Source organism: Pelophylax lessonae, assembly GCF_965119305.1.
Source record: "Pelophylax lessonae genome assembly, chromosome: 12".
Taxonomy (NCBI): domain Eukaryota; kingdom Metazoa; phylum Chordata; class Amphibia; order Anura; family Ranidae; genus Pelophylax; species Pelophylax lessonae.
In genome coordinates this window covers 19,319,419-19,344,670 of record NC_138779.1, presented here as the reverse complement: position 1 = coordinate 19,344,670, position 25,252 = coordinate 19,319,419, and the positions used below count along the sequence as shown (strand labels likewise).

General features: G+C 42.5%; 1 protein-coding gene across 1 annotated transcript in view; it reads right to left on the bottom strand.

The window, feature by feature from the left end:
- MEGF6 (multiple EGF like domains 6) overlaps nt 1–25,252 on the bottom strand; it is a 559,396-nt gene that overhangs the window by 84,376 nt on the left and 449,768 nt on the right. Inside the window, exons 8-13 of the mRNA XM_082273280.1 lie at nt 22,188–22,310; nt 17,377–17,499; nt 7,936–8,073; nt 5,170–5,292; nt 4,916–5,038; nt 1,385–1,540 (exon numbers count right to left, since the gene is read on the bottom strand). Coding sequence (XP_082129406.1) covers nt 1,385–1,540; nt 4,916–5,038; nt 5,170–5,292; nt 7,936–8,073; nt 17,377–17,499; nt 22,188–22,310 — 786 coding nt within the window. The remainder of the gene's footprint in view (nt 1–1,384; nt 1,541–4,915; nt 5,039–5,169; nt 5,293–7,935; nt 8,074–17,376; nt 17,500–22,187; nt 22,311–25,252) is intronic.

Sequence of the window (25,252 nt, the reverse complement as noted above, 5' to 3'; positions counted from 1 at the left end):
ATGGAACTGATAGGCATCTGGTGGGAACTCCAAGAAAAACAAGGCAAGTTCCTGATGAGAATCTCAAGAAAGACCTGGTAGTCTTACAAGATTTAGTTTCAGCTCTAACAATTATTGGTCAAGTTAAGGCACTTTTTTTAAAAAAATCAAATTCCTCAGCTCAAGGAATATTCCAAGAAGGTGCAGTACATGTAACTTCTGCTAGAATGCATAGAAGGGAAGAGTGTATTAGTGGGCTCACAAATGGCCAGGCAAGCTTCTAGCATGCAACCCATGAAGGACCAGGCATGCTCCTCATGGAAACCTCAAGAAGGACCAGGTAGGCTTTTTGTAGGAACTCGAAGAAGGAACAGGCAGGCTCCTGGTAAAAACCCCAAGAAGGTCCATGCAGGCCCCTGGTGGGAACCCTGAGTAGGACCAGGCAGGCTCCTGGTAGGAATCCCAAGAAGGACCTTGCAGGTGTCTGGTAGGAACCCCAAGGAGAACTAGGCAGCTTCATAATGGAACTGGTAGGCATCTGGTGGGAACTCCAAGAAAAACAAGGCAAGTTCCTGATGAGAATCTCAAGAAAGACCAGGTAGTCTTACCAGATTTAGTTTCAGCTCTAACAATTATTGGTCAATTTCGGGCACTTTTAAAAAAAATCGAATTCCTCAGCTCAAGGAATAGTCCAAGAAGGTACAGTACATGTAACTTCTGCTGGAAGGCGTAGAAGAAGGGAGGAATGTATTAATGGGCTCACAAATGGCCAGGCAAGCTTCTAGCATGCAACCCATGAAGGACCAGGCATGCCCCTCATGGAAACCTCAAGAAGGACCAGGTAGGCTTCTTGTAGGAACTTGAAGAAGGAACAGGCAGGCTCCTGGTAAAAACCCCAAGAAGGTCCATGCAGGCCCCTGGTGGGAACCCTGAGTAGGACCAGGCAGGCTCCTGGTAGGAATCCCAAGAAGGACCTTGCAGGCATCTGGTAGGAACCCCAAGGAGAACTAGGCAGCTTCATAATGGAACTGATAGGCATCTGGTGGGAACTCCAAAAAAAACAAGGCAAGTTCCTGATGAGAATCTTAAGAAAGACCCGGTAGTCTGACTTTCAGCCGGTACAAGATTTCGTTTCAGTTCTAACAATTATTGGTCAGTTTTGGACACTTTAAAAAAAATCGAATTTCTCAGCTCAGTGATACCATTGTTTATGTTTTTCAGTTCATATCCACATTTTCAATGGATTTTTCCAGCACCCAAATCTCCAAGTCATGCTACACATTTTGTTTGTATGAAAATGTCCTCTTTTATCTCATATCTGTCACTTTTAAGAGAAGACAGTGTGCGGACACGTTGTAAGGAAATAAAAAAAAAAAAAACAGAGAATATTTCTGTGGCAGGTTACCGAATGATTCAGATAGTGTGTGCTCGCCACGAGCTTCTGCTTCTTCATCTTCATCGTACTCATCATCAAATATCTGGGGGAACTCATCTCGCAGCAGCGTCACTTGAGGAAGAGAGTTTTCCGCGGGGCGCTGCCCACCTCCTACACCCTGCAAGGCTGGGGAAGAAAAAGGAAAGTATTATGGGAAACAAGTAAAAACCAAGAACAGAATGCTGTCCAAGAATCTTCTATGCAAGGAAGTTCCTCTTATTTAATCTGAGTTATAGCAGATTTTCACTCAAACAAAACACTTTTCATTTATGCAAAAATGTAAAAATCATTTTTTGCTAGAAAATTGCTCAGCACCCCCAAAACATTGTATATATATATATATATATATATATATATATATATATATATATATTTTTTTTTTTTTTTTTTACCTATGGAATAAAATGATGATCAGTTGCAACTTTTTTTACACAAGGTATTTGCGCAGCAATTTTTTAAAAGCGATTTTCATGAGAAAAAAAAAAACACTTTCATGAATAAAAAAAAACAAAAAACACAGTATTTAACCCAATTTTTTTTTTGCATATTGTGAAAGATGATGTTACACCGAGTAAATAGATACCTAACATGTCACGCTTTAAAACTGCGCACATTCGTGGAATGGCGCCAAACTTCGGTACTTAAAAATCTCCATAGACTACACTTGAAAATTATTTACAGGTTACCAGTTTAGAGTTACGAATGAGGTCTAGTGCTAGAAACATTGCGCTCATTCTAACATTCGTGGCGATACCTCACACGCATGGACGGGGGCACTTTCATTTTTTTTTTTTTTTTTTATTGTTTATTTTATTTAATTTTTACACTTTCCCTTCCATTTGTTTTTACTTTTTGATGACTTTTATTCCTATTATAAGGAATGTAAAAATCCCTTGTAATAGGATAATAGGAATAGGGCATGACAGGTCCACTTTATTGAGAGATCGGGGGTCTATAAGTCCTCACATTTCTCCTCTAGGCTGGAAAGCCTGAGATCAAAAAATAAATAAATAAACATCTGCTGGCGCCAGAAGTGACGTCATGACATCGCTTCTGGCCTCCGAGGGTCTTAGAGATGTCAGGGGACCATCTGGCCCTTGGTCAGCTCTATGATAAACTTCTGCCGCCGGCGGGTTCATTCTCCGGATCGCAGATCGCACGGGCGAGACCGGAGAATCACTGCTATGGTTGTTTTTACAGTGCAGGGAATCGTTGACTGAAAACAAAGATATCTGGATGACGTCTGCATCTGCACTCATCATTCAGATATCGCCACTTCAAGTCCCCGACGTCATATGACGGTGACCCGGAGGAAGTGGTTAAGTGGGATCAAGGGTAGTGCAGCCTTCATTACTCTATGCCAGGGGTGTCCAAACTATGGCCCTCCAGCTGTTCGGGAACTACAATTCCCATCATGGCTAGTCATGTCTGTGAATGTCAGAGATTTACAATACCTCATGGGAATTGTAGTTCCTGAAAAGCTGGAGGGCCATAGTTTGGACACCCCTGCTCTATGCAGTGCAATTATTGGTGTATTGATCTGTTACCAGACATTTGGAGGACTTCAGTGATGGGTTTGGAGTCTTTTGGCCGGTGGATGGGAGATAGGGATGCCCCCTTTTCTTCAAGCCAAACCCAAACACTTTCGTCGCACACTGCAAAATTGTATTTTGGAACGCTGTGGTGTAAAGGGGAACTCTGATGCAAGGGGGGGTTTCTGCTCATCAAAGCTCCCACTTACATCAGGGTTCCCAGCATTCCCCCTTAACCAGTTACCGCAAACCGTCGTAAATGTACGTCGGCTTACTTTAAGTGGTTGTACCAGGGCGATGCCGGCGGTCGGCTTTCCGGTGGTAACGACCGATGCGGCTCGGGACCCGCTCGATCGTTACCCCAGCGAGCGGGAGGGGATGTCCCCCCCTCCCACCGCCTTCCGCGGCTCTGCCTGGGTCTCCCGTCTGACTGGGAGACCCGAGCACCCAGCCGGTACGTCCGCCGGCTGGATGGAGTCCCAATCAAAGCTGAAAGCGGCTTTGATAGGGTCTCCAATGACGTAACCCAGAGGCGGCGTCCATGACGTCACATCCGGGTTACTCGGCTGCTAAAGGCGCCAGATTTAAAAAGTGAATGTATTCAAAAATGCAGTTTTTGGCGTTTTGAATACATGGAAGTGCAGTGGAGGGGTTTGGGATCTTTTAGACCCTCGATCCCTCCATAAAGAGTACCTGTCACTGCATATTGCTGTCACAAGGGATGTTTACATTGATTTTGACAGCAATAAAAGTGATCAGATTTTTTTAAAAACCTGTGCTGAAATAAAAACGAAATAAATAAATAGGAAAAAAAAGAAAACATTTTTAGCCGCCCCCGTCACCGTTCGCTCGCGCACGAAAGAAACCGTATACAGAAGTCACGACGCAAATGAAATCGCTGTTCAAACCACACATGTTAGAGCGAGAGCAATAATTAAAAAAAAAGAGCTATTTTCTAAATCTAAACTGGTAACCGATAAAACATTTTTAAAGCGTCACCTATGGAGATTTTTATTGACTGTAGTTTGTCGCCATTCTGCGAGTGTGCGCAATTTTAAACCGTAACATGTTGGGTATCTATTTACTCAGCGTGACATCATCTTTCACAATATACAAAAAAAAAAAAACGGGCTAACTTTACTGTTTTTTTTTTTTTAAATGCAGTAAAATGTAATTTTTTTGTAATTTTTCCAAAAAAATGGCGTTTGAAAGACCGCTACACAAATACCGCGGGACAAAAAATATTGGAATGACCGCCACTTTATTCTCCAGAGTGTTTGCTATAAAAAAAATATATATATATATATATATATATATATATATATATATATATATATAATGTTTTGGGGTTCTAAGTAGTTTTCTAGCAAAAAATACTGAATGTGTCAAAAATGGGCTCGGTCCTTAAGTGGTTAAATTAGGGTTCCCAAAGCCCCCCTTACATCAGAGTCCACAAGGCACCCCTTATATCTGAGTCCCCCTTATCTTAGTGTACTCACTCTCTTTGAGGCAGTCACTCACTTCAGTCCCGGACATTGGATGGTGAGCTCACTCACCCGAGGATGGAGGCTCAGGCATCAACACCTTTCTTCCACAATGTATCTGCCGGTTGCTGAGCTTCAAACCTCCAGGCCACACACCTCCAGGCACTGGAGCTGGGGATTGAACTGTGGGTGGGCACACAGAGGGGTAGGGGTGGGAGGAGGAGGAGCAGATCAAGCCCTCTCTACTCTCCTGTCCGCGTATGGGGATGGGGCCCATGTGCACTCGGCGGTTGTGATACTTGGTAACTTGGGGAGCCACAGTCCATTCTGAATATTGTGTCCGGGTTTTAGGTGGTCTGAAACCAGGACACACGATTCAAAACCTGGACTGTCCGGGTAAATCCTGGACAGGTGGCAACCCTAATGAGAGAGTTTACTTCCGCTTTAAGTAAAGCCATGAAACATGAAGTGTAAGTGTGCCTTACCGGTACATCCTTTGCCATTGGCGTCCAATCTATAACCAGGATTACAGCTGCAGGCCGATGACCCAGGGAGGTTCTCACACACTTGGCCGCATCCCCCATTGTTCGATAAACATTCATCCACATCTAAAGAGAAATGTAATGTCGTCTGAGTTTTCGGCAGAACACCGGCATGATGAGGTTAAAATCATCGATTAAAATCAACAATGACTATAAAAACTTAATTTAACATTTTTCCATTACTGAAGACCAGTTACCATCACAGCCGCAGCCATCGAGGTTGAGCCGATACCCCGGATAGCAGCCGCACTCATAGCCGCCGACATAGTTGGAGCAAACTTGCTGACAGCAGGAGGCGCCGTTGGTGCACTCATCAACATCTATATAGGAAAATACGTTATTAATACTATTTACTAACAGTAACAGATTACAATCACTGCATCCTTACCGCCATATTATACATCACAATGGTATAGAACAGGCCTCGACAAAACCCAGGCGCCAGGTCGCAATGGCGGCTGGAAATGATATCCTGGCGCATGGGTTACACTGCAGCAGTGGCCGGGATCCTCCCATGTGTCCCACCCCACTAGTGTCGTGCTGGCGGATAATAAGGTCGCGGCTTTGCAGCCAGCTGGTGCGGGATACAGTACACGCTCCTATGTGCAAACCAGCGCCCTCTGGTGGACGGTGCCTTTATAAGCGCGGCTTGCTCTCACTGCCTGTCCACCTCCGACGTCATCTTCCCAGGTTGATAGCTGGGCTTGATTGGGAGTGCGTCTATCAGTTCCACATCATCAGCGCTTATCAATGCCACCTGTCAAGGGGGGGGGGGGGGAGAGACGAGCCTCTCTGCGGTTGCAGGGGAAAGCGCAGCATCTGGCGGGGGAGTTCTGTCCTCCTCTCTGCTGCCATCTGCTGAGACAAGTTGGGGGTGTAGGCATGGCTCCCGACTGTCCCTGATTTCGAGGGACTGTCCCAGGTTTGGAACTTTGTCCCCCTGTCCTCCTCTTTCCCCCCCTCATTTAGATCTGATCTATATAGTTGTATATAAAATGCACTTTTTTAGCTTTTAAAAAGCTAAACCCTTCACCAAATGTCTAAATTTCTGCATTTGTAAATTTAAAAATCCAGTATAAAGGAATAGTAGCGATATACAGTAAAAGCACTTGGGGGGTTTAACTAATTCAAATTTTTTTTTGTATAATTCTCCTGTAACCACTTCTGGACCGGATGGTTTTACCCCCCCCCCCCCTTAATGACCAGACAATTTTTTTGCGATCCTGCACTGCGTTACTTTAACTGACAATCACGAGGTCTTGCGACCCTGTACCCAAATAAAATTGATGTCCTTTTTTCCCCACAAATAGAGATTTCCTTTGGCGGGCACCCGCGATCACTCCCCGTGGAGAGAAAACGACGGTCTGCAGTTGTAAACACAGCTGACCTTTGTTCTCTCTGAAATGATCACAGAGCCCATGTGATCCTCCTATTAGATTTTTTGATTCCACAAGCCCACTCCCCTCACAGTTAGAAAATACCCCCTAGGCTCACACTTAACCGTTTGATCGCCCCTGAGTTAACCCCTTCCCTGCCAGTGTCATTATTACAGTAACAGTGCATATTTTTAGCACTGATTACTGCAGTAATGTCACTGGTCCCCCCAAAAGTGTCAATAATGTCAGTTAGGGGTCCAATCTGTCCGCCGCAATGTCGCAGTCTCGCTAAAAAGCGCTGATCGCCGCCATTACTAGTAGAAAAATAAATAGATGAATAAAAAATGACATATAAATGACATTTGTAGACGCGATAACTTTTGCGCAAACCAATTAAAATACGCTTGTTGGGATGTTTTTTTTACCAAAAATATGTGGCAGAAAACAAATTGGCCTAAAATGATGAAAAATTTTGATTTTTACATTTTTTTTTATTTTTTTTTATTGGGAATGTTATATAGCAGAATGTGAAAAATATTGTTTTATTTTCAGAATTGTCGCTCTTTTTTTTGTTTATTGCGCAAAAAATAAAAAAATCGCACAGGTGATCAAATACCACCAAAAGAAAGCTCTATTTGTGGGGAAAAAAAGGACATCAATAAATAAATCTTTCCCCTAGTTTGTAGACAGGATAACTTTTACGCTGATCACCCCCATTACTAGTAAAAAAATAAATAGATAAATAAAAATGACATTTGTAGACGCGATAACTTTTACGCAAATCAATCAAAATACACTTATTGGGATTTTTTTTTTACCAAAAATATGTAGCAGAATACAAATTGGCCTAAAATTATGAAAAAATTAGATTTTTATATTTTTTCTCTTGGCTGTGTTTTTTTTTTTTTAGCAGAAAGTACAAAATATTGTTTGGTTTTTTTAGAATTGTCGCAGATTTTTTTGTTTATAGCGCAAAAAAAAAAAATCGCAGAGGTGATCAAATAACACCAAAAGAAAGCTCTGTTTGTGGGGAAAAAAGGACGTAAATTTAATTTGGTTACAGCGTCGCACGACCGCGCAATTGTCCGTTAAAATAACGCAGTGCCGAATCGCAAAAAATGGCCTGGTCATTAAGGGGGGTAAATCCTTCCGGTCCAGAAGTGGTTAAAGGACTTTACAAGCTGGGGTGGCTCTCCCCTCCTTTCAAAACCTTAGTTAACTCCTCGGGGGCTCCAGCAAGACCCCACAGTTGCTGGTGAGCAGCCTCTAGGACAGTGATGGCGAGCCTTGGCACCCCAGATGTTTTGGAACTACATATCCCATGATGCTCATGCACTCTGCAGTGTAGTTGAGCATCATGGGAAATGTAGTTCCAAAACATCTGGGGTGCCAAGGTTCTCCATCACTGATCTAGGACCACCAACCACCTATTTTGTTATAACCAATCTCCATAAGGGGTCAGAGCTCCTACAAAGGATTGTCGAGGGGAGGGATGTGAAGGAATGGTATAAAAGTTTTTGAAATAAATACATTAATATATATTTGTTTTCATTCTCTTGATCAAAGCTTTACTACAATCCAACTTACCAATACAGGTTTTCCCATCGGAATCCAGATCCAACCCTTGCGGGCACAGACACAGAGGACCTGTACTGCTGTGACGACAATCATGGGAGCATCCGCCATTGTTTATTTCACAGCTGTTAATTATCTCCATTTCTATCCCTGGGTTAGAAAAACAAATGATTAAATATAAGAACTGTAAGACAAATATAAGCCACTTTCTTCCCAGAGGCAAATTTTTACCATATTGGGCTGCCATCCAAGCCCCTTGAGTTGGCCATTGGACTGCTTATCAGGTCAACAGCCAGATAGAAAACCCAATGGACAACTGAAGCAGCCCACGTCAGGCTGACAACGCTAATGATAATTGGGAGGCAGGGGCTTAACGTTGTCAGCCTGCAACAGGAAGATCTTTTACTGGCAGGATCTCCAAACAAGACACTTTGTAACAGATTCACGAGAAACTAAGTAGTGCCTTATTGAATGGTATCTGCATGTTTCGCTTCTATCACAAACCCATTGCCGCTCCATTCATTCCTATAGATCACAGAGGTCTCCAAACTACGGCCTGGGGGCTGAATGTGGCCCTCTGCTTGCCTTTATCAGGCCCTTGGGACACTATTTTCCCACTGATACAAGGAACTATTCCTTCTATAACAACATTGGGCCACGACTCCTATGACCCCCAACAATGGGGCACTATTCTTCCCACTGACCCCAATGATGGGGCACTATTCTTCCCACTGACACCAACAATGGGGCACTATTCTTCCCACTGAAACCAACAATGGGGCACTATTCTTCCCACTGACACCAACAATGGGGCACTATTCCTCCCACTGACCCCAACAATGGGGCACTATTCCTCCCACTGACACCAACGATGGGCACTATTCTTTCCACTGACACCAATGATGGGGCACTATTCCTCCCACTGATTGGGCACTATTCCTCCCACTGATACCAACAAGAGGGCACTATTCCTACCACTGACCCCAACAAAAGCGCACTGTTCCTACCACTGACCACAACAATGAGGCACTATTTTTCTCACTGGCACCAATGATGTGGCACTATTCTTCCCACTGACCCCAACAATGGGGCACTATTTTTCCCACTGGCACCAATGATGAGGCACTATTCTTCCCACTGACACCAATGATGGGGCACTATTCTTCCCACTGACACCAATGATGGGCACTATTCTTTCCACTGACCCCAACAATGTGGCACTATTTTCCCACTGGCACCAATGATGAGGCACTATTCTTCCCACTGACACCAATGAAAGGGCACTATTCTTCCCAATGACCCCAACAATGGGGCATTATTCTTCCCACTGACACCAATGATGGGGCACTATTCCTCCCACTGACACCAATGATGGGGCACTATTCCTCCCACTGACACCAACAATGGGGCACTCTTTCCTCTCATTGACACCAAGGGATTTTCTACCCCCCCCCCCCCCTGGCCACAGTCTGGCCCCCCTCAAGGTCTGAAGGGCAGTAAACTGGCCCTTTGTTCAGAAAGTTTTGGAGATCCCTGCTATAGATAAAGCATATTCTTATCGACAGCTGGTGTCCACCATAAGTACAGCTGCTCTGAGGGAGGAATGGAGCCATGGCACACTACGAAGAGGGGCCAGCTGGCACCATATGGGGAGAAACATCGTTGTAATAGGAAAGACGGTTTAGCCTGGATTCCCACATTTTTTAGGGATTTTTTTGCACATTTTCAGATGTTTTAAGGCTTTGATGATATTTTTGATTTAACCAATGGAAAGCTAATTTTAAGGTGGAGGTGATGGTTGTTCGGCATGATTTTCAGGCGCTGCAATTGAAGTCTATGGGGGCCAAAAATATGTGACCATATCCCAAAGTTTCGGCACTTTTTCCAATCATTGAGCAACAGCACATCCCTCAATGATTGGATGTCAATGATGTCAACAAGCTCAATAGAATAACCTGGTGTTGACCATTGACCCATCTTTTTTGGAGGGCATTTATTAAAGGACAACATCAAAAGGGGAAGTTATCATTTAGGTCCCATTAATGACCAGATAGCAGATAATCCCATTTTCCCAGGAACAAAATGACATTTTTTGCATGGCTCCACCCATTATCTTAACCCAGTGATGGTGAACATTGGCACCCCAGATGTTTTGGAACTACATTTCCCATGATGCTTCACTACATTGCAGAGTGCATGAGCATCATGGGAAATGTAGTTCCAAAACATCTAGAGTGCCAAGGTTCGCCATCACTGTGACTTCACCCCTTCCCACCGCCGCCTCCCCACCCTTTAAGAGCTTCTAAATGCCTTAAGTTAGAGGCAGGCATTTGGGTCATGTGACTGCTGTGATTGGCTGTCTCAGCAGTCACATGATCGGAAAGTTCCATGATCGCAAGTATTGGGAGCTTTCTGTTCCCGACCCGTGACTTTGATGGGAGCGTCCACTCTTAGCACAGAAAATGTAACCAGGCCACCATGCGTTAAAGCCCACCCACTAGAGGCCACATATATGCGCCATGATGGCGGGCAGAGGTTAATATTAAAGCTAAAGTTTAGGTATGGACTGTTTGGCATAAATACATTGACCCAGCTTGGATCAATATAAGTTTATATGTGCCATACCTGTGGGATCCCCATAGAAGCTGGAAGTCACTGTAGTAGTCATCAGTCGCTACTACACCACTACTACTACTACTACAGTGGTCTCTATTAGTTTCTGGTTCCTGTGCAGAGTGGTTGCCCTGCTGCACTGTGAACAAAGGAGGTCGCTCCAAAAGTGTTTTCATTTATATATTTTTAAGTAAAAGTTAATTAAATATTTAAATTAAAAATTAACTTAATTAAAAATGAATTACTACATGCCACTTGCTTCCTTGTGTAACTCCCACCATAGGAAGCACAACAACCAGAACAGCAAAGAACAGCAGGATTTTTAAGGCCAATCATTATGATCTATATATGGCCTGAAATATATATGACCGTGGTCGCCCTCGCTTCATATGGTCCCGACGCCTGCCCCAGGAGATGTTATGCCCTGTTCATGATTTTATGGGAATAATTGTCTTGAAGGTCTCTCTGGCCCCGAAGAAGCCCCTGGTGAAACGCGTCGGCTCTTTGAGGACCTACAGACTATGCCCAATAGAGACAATAATGTTGCCAATTGGTATTTTGTATTGATGATTCCTTAGGGAACATGTCTTTTTATATGTATTATATGTATGCATATGTATTCTTTTCTCTTTTTTCTCTTTATGATTTAATAAAACATGTTTTTATAAAAACTTTTCTGCTCTATCCCTCCTTTATTGGCCTTGAAAATCCCGCTGTTCTTTGCTGTTCTGGTTGTTGTTCATAATTGGGATGCTGGCCATTGTATTCATGTTTTGTTACAATTTCACCATAGGAAGCAATTCACATATGTCCGGCCACAGTTCCCATTCTGGGGTCCGTTGCCTGAATTTGCACCTGAACCAGACCCAAATACGCACAGAACCCTTTTGGTATGCGGACCACGGTCGCCCCGGACATGTGTGATTGGGCTCCATTGAGAGCCGCTCACACTCGTATGTCATGCGAATTGGATGTTGGGAAACCCGCATCCTCCTCGTGTAACTCGCACCATAAGAAGCAAATTATTTTTCCATCTGATCAAACTCATCATGCTGAGAATTTACTGACAAATTAATTTTAGAGTTCCAATTTAAAAAATATATATATCTTTTTGATTTCTAAATTTTTAAGTGTAAGGTAGGTAAATTGAATTAATTAAAAATGAATTACAACATGCTACTTGTGTCTTTGTGTAACACACACCATAGGAAGCAATTTTTTTTCCATTTGATTGAACTCATCATGCTGAGAATTTACTGACAAATGTATCTAGAGTTCAAATTACACTGAACAAAATTATAAACGCAACACTTTTGTTTTTGCCCCCATTTTTTATGAGCTGAGCTCAAAGATCTAAGACTTTTTCTATGTACACAAAAGGCTGATTTCTCTCCATTGTTCACAAATCTGTCTAAATCTGTGTTAGTGAGCGCTTCTCCTTTGCCGAGATAATCCATCCACCTCACAGGTGTGGCATATCAAGATGCTGATTAGACAGCATGATTATTGCACAGGTGTGCCTTAGGCTGGCCACAATAAAAGGCCACTCTAAAATGTGCAGTTTTACTGTATTGGGGGCAGTGGAGGCTGGTGCATTGGGAGCGCAGGGGCGCCGCCCCCCCATCCAATGCGTCCGGCCCCCTAATCTACATGCAGGGAGCGCTGGACGCATGGAGTTCAATGGGGCTTTTTTTTTTTTTTAGCATGTGATTAGAGCCAGAGGCTCTAATAGGCTAAAAAAAAGGGTGCTCTGCGCCCCGAGCTAGGGTTGCCACCTCATCTCTTTAAAACAGAACACATATTAATTACACAGGTTCTGTAAACTCACTTGGAGCCTTCTCTGCATTAAATTAGCCTCAGAACCTGTGTAATTAATTTGTGTTCTGTTTTAAAGGGATGAGGTGGCAACTCTACCCCGAGCCCACCCAGTTGTGTGACAATAGCGAATGAATATTCACTATTGTCACACGGATGCTCCCCCTTGCCAATCAGGAAGCAGGTCCTGAGACCCCTTTCCCGATTGGCCGAAAGGAGAAGCCATGCCATTGGCCATGGAGGCGGAGGGAGGAGACGCAGAAGGCTGAGGGGGAAGAAGCCAAAGCCAAAGCCACTGTTTGCTGCCTGCCCTCCCTCCACATATCCAGGCAGGGTGAGTGAGCCTGCAGGGTGAGTGGGTATGGTGTGCGGCCTGGTGTGGTCCGGGGTGGTGGTATGGTGCTTATGGTGCTGCCGCCCCCCCCCCCGGCCCATGGAGCACCAGCGGCCACTAATTGGGGGGGTCCAGGGGGGTCCGAAAACCAGTCAGTATCTGGTGTGACCACAAATTGCCTCACGCAGTGCAACACATCTCCTTGGCATACTGTAGAGTTGATCAGGTTGGTGATTGTGGCCTGTGGAATGTTGGTCCACTCCTCTTCAATGGCTGTGTGAAGTTTCTGGATATTGGCAGGACCTGGAACACGCTGTCGTATACGCCGATCCAGAGCATCCCAAACATGCTCAATGGGTGACATGTCTGGTGAGTATGCTGGCCATGCAAGAACTGGGATGTTTTCAGCTTTCTAGGAATTGTGTACAGATCCTTGCACCATGGGGCCGTGCATTATCATTTTGCAACATGAGGTGATGGTCATGGATGAATGGCACAGCAATGAGCCGCGGGATCTCGTCACGGTATCTCTGAGCATTCAAAATGCCATCAATAAAATGCACCTGTGCTCGTTGTCCATAACATAAGCCTGCCCATACCATAACCCCACCGCCACCATGGGCCACTCCATCCACAACGCTGACATCAGCAAACCGCTCACTCACACAACGCCATACACGCTGTCTGCCATCTGCCCTGTACAGTGAAAACCAGGATTCATCCGTGAAGAGAACGCCTCTCCAAAGTGCCAGACGCCATCGAATGTGAGCATTTGCCCACTCAAGTCAGTTACGATGACGAACTGCAGTCAGGTGGAGCCCCCGATGAGGACAACGAGCATGCAGATGAGCTTCCCTTAGACGGTTTCTGACAGTTTTGCAGAAATTCTTTAGTTATGCAAACCGATGGTTGCAGCAGCTGTCCGGTTGGCTGGTCTCAGATGATCTTGGAGGTGAAGATGCTGGATGTGAAGGTCCTGGGCTGGTGTGGTTACACGTGGTCTGCGGTTGTGAGGCCGGTTGGATGTACTGCTGAATTCTCTGAAACGCCCTTGGAGACGGCTTATGGTAGAGAAATGAACAATTCACGGGCAACAGCTCTGGTGGACATCCCTGCAGTTAGCATGCCAACCGCACGCTCCCTCAAAACATGTGACATCTGTGCTGTGTGATAAAACTGCACATTTTAGAGTGGCCTTATATTGTGGCGAGCAGCATAACTAGAACCTTCAGGGCCCCGGTGAAAGAAACCATGAAGGGCCCCCCAGACCCCTGGCTGGGGCCCTTCCCTTCAAGCCTGGGGCTCTTCCCACTGATCCTGGGGCTCTTTACTCTCATTGCAGGACCCTTTCACAAGTTCTGCAGTGGGCCCCCTTCCCGCCATCTTGGGGCATCCCCACGGTGGTGGAATACCAGGGCCCAGTCGCAAGTGTGAGATCCTGGAAATTCACCCACTGGTGTCAGTAGGTTTTATTTTTTGGTATTTTAATTGTATTATTTTTTTGTATTATTTTTTTATTTAATTTTTTTACAATATCACTGACTATGACTCTGTCCATTCAGAAAAGGAAGAAGCTGGTAAATTACATATTTACTGACCCCTTCCTGGTTCTCTATTGTGACACATCCCCTGCAGCAGCCGGCAGGAGAGGGGAGGGAGCACAGTGGGGAGGGGGGGGAAGCACACAGGGGCCCAGAGACAGCAGAACACAAATGAACTGGATAGGAGGAGAGGCGGGGGCAGCATACAGGGGAACCAATCTCCTCCATTTTTCTCCTGCAGCTACAGGAGTAAAAAGGAGGACGGTGATTTCTCTACATGCTGCCCCCCGCCGCCTCTCCTATCCAGGTGTACAGGGGAGCCGCACAGGCCTTCTGGAGCATGGGGCCCGGTTGCAATTGCAACCCCTGTAGTTACGCCCCTAGTGGCCAGCCTACGGCACACCTGTGCAATAATCATGCTGTCTAATCAGCATCTTGAAATGCCATACCTGTGAGGTGGATGGATTATCTCGGCAGAGAAGTGATCACTAACACAGACTTAAGCTGTATACACACTATACAATTTTCTTTCGATTTTTTTCCTTTAGATTTACCAAAACCATATAATATGAGGACAGATCTAAACACTTTCAATTTGTATGGAATCAGGCCGGCCCTTGCACTACATAAATGAAGGTAAATCTAAAGGAAATCTACCAACAAAAGTTGTATAGTGTGTATCCAGCTTTAGACAGATTTGTGAAGAATATTTGAGAGAAATCGGCCTTTTGTGTACATAGAAAAAGTCTGAGATCTTTGAGTTCAGCTGATGAAAAATGGGGGCAAAAATAAAAGTGTTGCGTTTATAATTTTGTTCAGTGTATATATATATATTTTTTTTTTTTTTTAATTTTTACATTTCTAACTAAAAAGTTAAAAATAATTATTTACTTAAAATTAACCTTCTTCCAAAATAATTAGAATGCACAGATTTAGACAGATTTGTGAACAATATTTGAGAGAAATTGGCCTTTTGTGTACTTAGAATAAGTCTTAGATCTTTGAAGTTCAGCTCATGAAAAATGGGGGCAAAAACAAAAGTGTTGCATTTATAATTTTGTTCAGTGTATATATATATATATTTTTTTTTTAAATTTTTACATTTCTAAGTAAAAGTTAAAATAATTATTTACTTAAAATTAATCTTCTTCCAAAATAATTAGAACATGAAACTTGTGTCCTTGTGTAAGGCCCCTTTCACACTTGTGCGACTTCAAAGTCGCGCAATTTTACAGCGATTTTGAGGCGAGTTTGACTGGGCTTGAATGTCTTTGGCCTTAAAACGCTTCAAAATCGTGCCAAAGTAGTGCAGGGACTACTTTAAAGTCGGTGCGACTTCAATTCGCACAGATATGAATGGTACTCATTGGAAATAATGGAGAACGACTTGTCATGCAACTTTGCAGTCCCAAATCGCATGACAAGTCGCACAAGTGTGAAAGGGGCCTAACTTACACCATAGGAAGCAAATTTGTTTTTCTAATTCCAATTTAGTTTTTTTTTTAATTTTTACATTTCTAACTAAAAGTTAAAATAATTATTTACTTAAAATGAATCTTCTTCCAAAATAATTAGAACACGCTACTTGTGTCCTTGTGTAACTTACACCATAGGAAGCTATTTTTTTTTTTAATTCCAATTAAACTTTTTTTTTTTTTAATTTTTACATTTTTAAGTAAACGTTAATTTAATTTATTAAAAGTTAGCAATCAAAACTTAAATTAAAAAAAATTAAAAAAAAATTTAATTTTTACATTTTTAGGTAAACGTTAATTTAATTTATTAAAAGTTAGCAATCAAAACTTAAATTAAAAAATTTTAAAAAATTGTAATTTTTACATTTTTTAAGTAAACGTTAATTTAATTTATTAAAAGTTAGCAATCAAAACTTAAATTAAAAAAAATTAAAAAAAAATTTAATTTTTACATTTTTAAGTAAATGTTAATTTAATTTATTAAAAGTTAGCGATCAAAACTTAAATTAAAAAATTTAAAAAAAATTTAATTTTCTAAATTTTTAAGTAAACGTTAATTTAATTTATTAAAAGTTAGCAATCAAAACTTAAATTAAAAAAAATTAAAAAAAAATTAATTTTTACATTTTTAAGTAAACGTTAATTTAATTTATTAAAAGTTAGCGATCAAAACTTAAATTAAAAAATTTAAAAAAAAATTTACTATTACATTTTTAAGTAAACGTTAAGTTTAATTTATTAAAAGTTAGCAATCAAAACTTAAATTAAAAAAAATTTAAAAAAAATTTAATTTTTACATTTTTAAGTAAACGTTAAGTTTAATTTATTAAAAGTTAGCAATCAAAACTTAAATTAAAAAAAATTAAAAAAAAATTTAATTTTTACATTTTTAAGTAAACGTTAATTTAATTTAATAAAAGTTAGCAATCAAAACTTAAATTAGAAAATTTAAAAAAATTGTAATTTTTACATTTTTTAAGTAAACGTTAATTTAATTTATTAAAAGTTAGCAATCAAAACTTAAATTAAAAAAAATTAAAAAAAAATTTAATTTTTACATTTTTAAGTAAACGTTAATTTAATTTATTAAAAGTTAGCAATCAAAACTTAAATTAAAAAATTTAAAAAAATTTAATTTTTACATTTTTTAAGTAAACGTTAATTTCATTTATTAAAAGTTAGCAATCAAAACTTCAATTAAAAAAAATAAAAAAAAATTTAATTTTTACATTTTTAAGTAAAGGTTAATTTAATTTATTAAAAGTTAGCAATCAAAACTTAAATTAAAAAATTTAAAAAAATTGTAATTTCTACATTTTTTAAGTAAACGTTAATTTAATTTATTAAAAGTTAGCAATCAAAACTTAAATTAAAAAATTAAAAAAAAAACCTAGAAAAACTAGACACTTTTTTTTTCTAGGGTTCAATTTTAAAATATCTTCAAACTCAAATACAAATCATGTTCAGATCTGCGATGGACTGGTGTCTTTATTTAACGTTACTTATGTAATTGTGTAACTATGTAATTAGAGAGAGGGAAAACAAGAAAATAGAATAAGAAAAATGGTGCTTTTCTGGCAGAGGAACACTAAATATTTCACAGCCAAAGAAGCAGATTTTTTGCAGATGTTAAAGACGGCAGAGCAAGCGTTTGGCCCCCCCATGGAACACTTACTGTAACACTGCTTTCCATCAACTCCAAGCTCGTACCCAGGACTGCAACCGCAGTGGAAGGATCCGCGAGTATTGAGACAGCTGTGCGCACACATGGCCTGCCCCGTCACGCACTCATTAATGTCTTTTTAAAAAAAAAGAAGAGGGGAGAGATTAGTCAACGTGAGAACGGGGCGATGGAGCTCCGAAACAATTCAGCCAAAAATAATAATCCCCTGGATGGAAAAAAAAAAAAAGTAAAAATAGTTTAATTTGTAAATGCTTTTACTGCAGTCTGCAAGGGCTTATTAGGATCTGGCTGAGACAATTACATTTCAACTTGTGGCATGAAGGTCTAATTAATACCGCCAGTGTGAAATGGACTGGCAGAGACGACGGCGGCGGAAAAATGGAAATTAGGACGGCCACCTTAATAGGATTGCAAATTAACTGTCTGCCCTGTACATAGCAATTCTACAACATTATACTTCAATATAAATGCATTGTGCATTGTTGGAATGAATAAGTGATACCTTTTATTGCTGACTAGCCACCTGTAGTTATACTGCAGCAGGTTCGGCTCTGTTACGCAAAACGACGTACCTGTACGTCACTTCAGGTAGCAGATAGTGGGCACGTGTGCTGCTGATTGGCTAGAGGAGGAGCCAATCAGCGGGTCCAGCGGACACGATGTCCACTGGGTACCCGCGATCGCTCCCATGGAGAGAGAACAGCGGTCTGTAGACCGCCGTTCTGCCAGTAATGAACACAGGGATCTTGCGTTCCTCCTATTTAGGAACACGGATCTCTGTGTTCATCCAGTGAGTAAATCCCCAACACAGTTAGAAAGCACTCCCTAGGCACACATTTAACCCTTTGCCCGCCACTTAACCCCTTCCCAGTCAGTGTCATTAGTACAGTGACTGTACTAAGACAACACAGAATCTGGTGCAGCTATGCATTGTAGCCAATCAGCTTCTAACTTCAGCTTGTTCAATTAAGTTTGACAAAAAAAAAAAAAAAAAATATGGGAGCTGATTGGCTGCCGTGCACAGCTGCACCAGGTTTTGCACTCACCAGTTTTAGTAAATCAACCCCACTGGGAATTTTGTTTGACTATTTTATGAATGATTGTGTCCATGCAGGATCCGGTGCCTGTAGTTACGTTATAGGCCATCCGCACAGGGTGGGGCCGGGGGAAGGCTCCCAAGGTTGCACCAATCCGGACGCACTGCTTCTTTTGTGGTTTTAGAGGACAATGAGGTGTTGATTGAAGAGTTTATTGAAGAATGTAAAGTAAAATCAAACTGGTGGGCTAAGAGTGATTTCTGTAAGGGAGGAGAGCTCCATCACCTAGCAAAGAACTCACAGAGTAGAGTAGGGTTAGCTAAGGGTTTACACATAGTGTGAGTCATCAACCCAATCTAGTATTTACCATTCTATGCATTAAGATAAAAAGCCTTCTGGGTGTAGCAGCCTCCCCAGCACCCCCAATACTTACCTGAGCCCCATCTCTATCCAGCGATGTCCACGAGTCGCTCAGCTGTCCAGGACTCTCCTTCCTGATTGGCTGAGAAACAGCCATGGCGCCATTGGCTCCTGCTGCTGCCAATTAAAGTCAGTTAGCCATTTATGAGAGAGAGGGGGCGGGCCCGAATTACAGCGCCATGTCTGAATAGACACACAGAGCTGCAGCTCGGCTCGGGTGCCCCCATAGCAAGCTGCTTGCTGTGTGGGTACTCAACAGGAGGGGGTGGGGGCACAGAAGAGGGACCCGAGAAGAGGAGGATCCGGGCTGCTCTGTGAAAAGCCAACTGCACAGAGGAGGTAAGTATAACAAGTTATTTAAAAAAAAAAAAAACAAGACTTTACAATCACTCTAACCTCCCTGGCGGTATTCCAGAATGTGGCTCGGGGTTAATTTTCAGTACAAAAAGCGGTAACCCTGAGCCACACTCGGGAATACCCAAGAATCATACTCACCTGCCGTCCTCCCCCGCCATCCTGCAGGCATCCTCACACTCTCTCCCCACTCTGTGCTCTGCAGATACCAGCACTTGCCTTCCGGTTCCCTTCCCTGCGAGCGTTGCGACGCGGGGGGGTGGAACTGGCGGCAATTTCAAAAATGTAAATACACCAAATGAGATGATACAAAGCTGCGATCCTAACGGATTACACTGTATCATCCCATCTCACCACAGGATTTCCCCTGGTGACTTTTCCAGTGCCCTGCCTGTGATTTTCCAGTTCTTTGTGCCTGGAAAATAGAGAACGACCATGGCATCCAAAAAGCGTTCTTTTTGCGCAAAAGCGCTTTTAGATGAACTGGAAAACAGCGACAGCGAAACGCAGTTACTTGAAGAACTGAGCGATAGCGATTGGTGGGAAAATTCGTCATCAGGTACGGAAAGTGACGACAGCGACGATTCTGATGTCTCTTTCTGGCACATCGCTCCGTTGGAAATACTGAAGGATCATTTGATAAACTTCCCAAATTCCACAACTATGTGCCAGAAAGAGACATCAGAATCGTCGCTGTCGTCACTTTCCGTACCTGATGACGAATTTTCCCATGAATCGCTATCGCTCAGTTCCTCAAGTAACTGCGTTTCGCTGTCGCTGTTTTCCAGTTCGTCTAAAAGCGCTTTTGCACAAAAAGAACGCTTTTTGGACACCATGGTCGTTCTCTATTTTCCAGGCACAAAGAACTGGAAAAGCACATGCAGGGCACTGGAAAAGTCACCAGGTGAAATCCTGTGGTGAAATGGGATGATCCAGTGTAATCCGTTAGGATCACAGCTTTCTATCATCTCATTTGGTGTATTTACATTTTTGAAATTGCCGCCGGTTCCTCCCCCCTGCGTCGCAACACTCGCAGGGAAGGGAACCGGAAGACAGGTGCCGGCATCGGCCGAGCACACAGCGGGAGGATGGTGGGAGGATGGCTGGAGGATGGCGGGGGAGGACCGCGGGGGGGAGGACAGCGGGGGAGGACGACGGGGGATCGCAGGGAAAGGTGAGTTTTAAAATATAAAACAACAGATTTCCATGCAAAACAATGTAACGCTTTTAGCACAGAAATCCTGACATAATCAGACTGCCAGGGAGGTTAAGATTATTTCAGCATGTAGACTTAGATAAAAAGAAAGGAAGCACCCAGTGTCCAAAGAAATGCGACTTCAAAAATATGGTTCATGGACGTTTAGTAAAAATTAGCAACACCTACATCAAGACAACATGTTTCAGGGGAATAGACTCCCCCTTTCTTCAGGGCTGTTGCTGCGCACTATTGGTGGAAACAATTCCCATGAGGGGTTATGTTGGATCAGGGTTTCTGAATGGCAGGATGGACCCCTGCAAATGCTGCTATACAACTAAAGCCGGCATTCAGAAACCCTGATCCAACATAACTCCTCATGGTAATTGTTCACCCCCACAGTACGGAGCAACAGCCCTGAAAAAGGGGCAGTCTATTCCCCCGAAACACGTTGGCTTGATGTACATGTTGTTGACTTTTAATAAACCATATTTTAGAAGTCACGTTTCTCTGGACAGCGGGCGTTCCTTTCTTTTTATCTATGTCTGCATAAAGAGAAGTCTAGGCCTCCTGTAGGGCTTGAGCCTAAGGTGCAATGGGACCTCCACGGTCAAAGACTTAAAGACTAACACAGTCACTTAGGTGCTACAGGGATCCTGAACTTAAGGAATACCGTTACTTTAGAAACATTTCAATACCAACTCCAGCCAATTTTTTTTTATTAAAGATAAAGTGAGGGAAGGTCCAGTGCCATCTTAAGAGCATTATAGGCCCCCGGGCAATGCAGTGCACTGCGGCTCCGCCTACAAAATCACCCACGAGAAAATGCAAATTATCGATAAAGCGATATTTATTGGTACAGCAGTGCAAGGCTAATGACAGCTTCCAAGTTCAGTGACTGGGTCCGGTGAACACACACACGGACGGGAGTCAGACTCGACTGTCCTGTGTGTACCTGTTCCTGTGGAGGAGGACAGGCATTCCTGCAGTTGTGGGCTTTCCCTCCATGGCCCAAGTGGCCTGGCAGCAGCGCAGGGCCGATAGGCGCTTGCCATCTGCTAAGTTCGGAGGCATGATGCACACGGGAATCAGGACTAATGCTTGGCTGGGGCTGGGTCACTGGGCAGGTGGGCCCCCCCTCCCTGGCAACTGCCCAGCGTGCCCATTCAGTAAGATGGCCCTGGGAAGGTCAGGTTCTTAGTACCAACTGTGCCTCTCTTTGGGAAGATTTCTCCTTACTTCAAGAAAAAGGGATTCTCTCCAACAAGAACAAAAACCAAAACATAATTTTAGTAGAGAATGAAAGTATGTTTGTGCCCTTCTTTCTCGGTGACAACCTCTCCCACCCCGTTTCTCATCTTGGTGTCACAAGCAAAGGAAGCGAGTGATCATCTGTGAAACCAGGACAAGCTATAAGGGGAGAGGTTGTCGAAAATAAAATCATAAAAATAGAAGAAGGCTGAGACTGCAACCCCAGCACAGGGAAGCCTATCTTACTCCTTAACTAGGCAGAAGACAAACTGAGTTGGGAATGCTGATGGCAGGGGGTATTGGACCAGTGGGACAGCCCCATAGGTGTGTTTATGTAAATGCTTTGTTTTTAACAAGTCTTATGCCTAGTTACTCCTATGGAGATGAAGTCAATACCCCATTGGTGAAGACTGAATGAGTGGGCGGCGACTGTCGGAGGACGTAAGAGAAATACGTTTTGGCTAGAGTTGATTTTTTTGTTAATGCAATTTTGGGAGGACTGACCCTTTAAACTTTATCACATATATCCAGCTTGCATGCCGTACCTTCACACATCTTGCCATCGGCTGCCAATGCATATCCTGGTTGGCAGGAACATCTGACGGCTCCTCCATCGTTGTTACATTGTTGCATGCATCCTCCGTTGCGCGAAGAACATGGATTGGTTACTGGTGACACAGATGGAACCGATTAAAGCGGAATTTGTACAAACATCCTTTAGAACATTATACTACGCTGTGGTCAGAGCAAAGGAAACGCATGTTGAAAATAATTAGACATAGCAGTAAATGAGGCCAAAAATGTGCTACTAACGGCAGTCACAAAATAGGAAAAATCAGCCGTGTTTTCACTTCATGATAAATCGCGTCTCCGAACAATCATGAAGGTTATGTGAAATCGGAATGTTAATGACAGACAGACAAAAAGGGGCGTGTCTTAAAGAAGAACTCTAGTTATTATAAAAATGGTTTATTGGTAGAACAGATCAAGTGGGTTATCTGCAGAAAATATATTGCAGCAGGCATGTACAATTTGTTTCGGTTTGAATCTAAATTCAGACAAATTTTTCGTTATTCGGACATTTAGACGTTTTTGAATCTCCGAATGACAATTATAACCAATTTCATTGAGATTTGTTTTGTTTAGTTTATTAATTTTCTAACGAATTCCAAATTTTCGAAACAATTCGATATCGGATCAGTGGAAAAATGATCGATTAAATCAAATTCTATGTGAAAAATAGCTGGTTGTTAAGCAGCGGGCCCGGGAAGCCAGCGCCGCGTTTTTAACAACCGATGACTCATCAGCTGTCAGTGGGCTTCCTTGCTGACAGCTAAATGTAAACAGAATTGACGGCAAATAAAAATTCTAAAAAAAATAAAAAAACAGTGTGGGTCCACCCTGTCCATCCATACCAGGCCCTTTGGGTCTGGAATGGATTTTAAGGGGAACCCAATGCCAAAATGTAAAAAGAAAAAAAGGTATGCCCCCCCCCCCCCCCCAAAATCCAAACCAGACCCTTATGCGAGCATGCATCCTGGCAGGCAAGGAAAGGGGGGGGGTGTGGGACAGGCGAGCGCCCACCTGTCAAAAAGGACTGCTCCCGTCCAGGGACACAGCAGAATGACAGGTATGGTTTGGGGGGGGCGCTCGCCTATCCCCCCCCCCTTTCCTTGCCTGCGAGGATGCATGCTTGCATAAAGGTCTGGTATGGATGGATTTTAGGTGGGCAGGAGGGGACAGGCGAGCGCCCCCCTCCTGAACCATACCTGTCATTCTGCTGTGTCCCTGGACGGAAGCAGTCATGTTAAACAAGTGGGCGGGCGGGCATTTTGTTTTTTTTCTTAATTTTTATTTGCATGTTATCTGTTTACATTCAGTTGTCAGTGGGGAATCCTGCTGACAGCTGATGAGTCATTGGTTGTTAAGGATGCGGCGGTCGGCTTCCCAGCCTGCTCCTTAACAACCAGCTATTCTTCACACAGAATTCAAATTGGTTGATCATTTTTAGACCAACCTGATTTAGAATTGTTCAGAAAATTTGGAATTCAATAGGAAATTATTTAACTAAACTAAATGAATTCTGAAACAAATCAACGAAACAAAATTAGTAACATAACTAATCTATCCGAAACGAAACACAAATTTTTTCGCTCTGCACATGTCTACTATAGATAGGAATATTGGAGTCTACAAGATGGTATGCTATAGGTGGCTGACCCTTCCCATCCTGAATGTGTAGTCATCCAGTGATTACCCTAAAACAAACCAGTATAATGGAGCTGCCAATGCTGAACCCTTTTTAGGAAAATACTAGTTGGTTAGCTGTCAAGCTGGTCCAATGGCTTTAATACTTTCCAAGTCGGTTACTCAGAACTAGCAGAAAACTTGACATGAAAGCCAGACAACGTTCACTTTGTTTTAAAGGTCAGCGATGGCCTTCATATCCATTACATACAGGTTGTCTTCAAAAACAATTACAGAGCTTCCATTTTTCATTGATCTCTAAAATACATTCAAAGGTCAACCTTAGGATATCTCATTTCAATTCTCTGTTCAAAGCAAGATGCAGGTTTCCCGTATGTTTACCCTTGAGGAGGCTTTCCTCTTTTAGGATGAAAGTGAAATACCTGTCTACATGTCCCCTGATTCTAATTAGTTGGTTGGGTTTCCAAGCTAGGTTGATAACATTCATAGTGGTGGGCACCACAAGTTTTCTATGAGGGAATGAGACACAGGCTCCATCCAACCTTGGAAATCCATTGAAGAGCTATTATCTTTCAGGCCAAGTACTGTAACTCCAGGCATTGGTAGCTTTGGAGCGGTTTGACCACAGTTAAAATGGATACTTGCCATTCCTTCTGGGCATGCTAAATTGGTTTCACCATAAAAGTTGTGGACATGACAATTCTGGCACCATGTAATTTATCATTCAAATAATTGCTTAACCCTTGACCTAACTCTTAAAAGCTAACCCCAAATCTGAATTTACCTTAATTCCACTCCATGTTACAACTTTTTCTTTGTCTCTCTCTGATTTAGTTTCACTTTGTAACTGGATATCCCCAATTTCATGTCTAAGATTCACCAACTGCTATCAACCCTCACCATCCAAAAAGACTTCCTCAGTTGCTAAAAAGCATTGGACAGTGGAACATCAATTTCTCAGATTAGCCATGAAGTCAGAGAAAGGCAGGGCCCCCTAACCAAGTGAAACTAGATCAGAGATGGACACAGAAGAATCTTCATTTTGCTCTATTAGGGTTTCCTGGAGATGGCCTTCATTTCTGGTCCCAGTGTCACCTGGACAGAAAAATGGGGGAAAATATCAAATAGGGACAAAGACGGCAATTTAAAGGTACTGGACGCTAGCTTCCAGTGCTCTACAAAAAAAAAAAAAAAATTATATATATATATATATATATATATATATATATATATACACATATATTGCTGATGTTTGTATGTGCCCTTTGTGGGTTTTCTGCATGTTTGACAATGTTGATGCCACCATAACCAGAATTGAAGGGTAATCCCCCCACAGTGTGCAAATGTAGCACCCTCCTAGATGGGTTACTAGGAAGTTTAGGTAAATTTGGTCTTTTTTAAT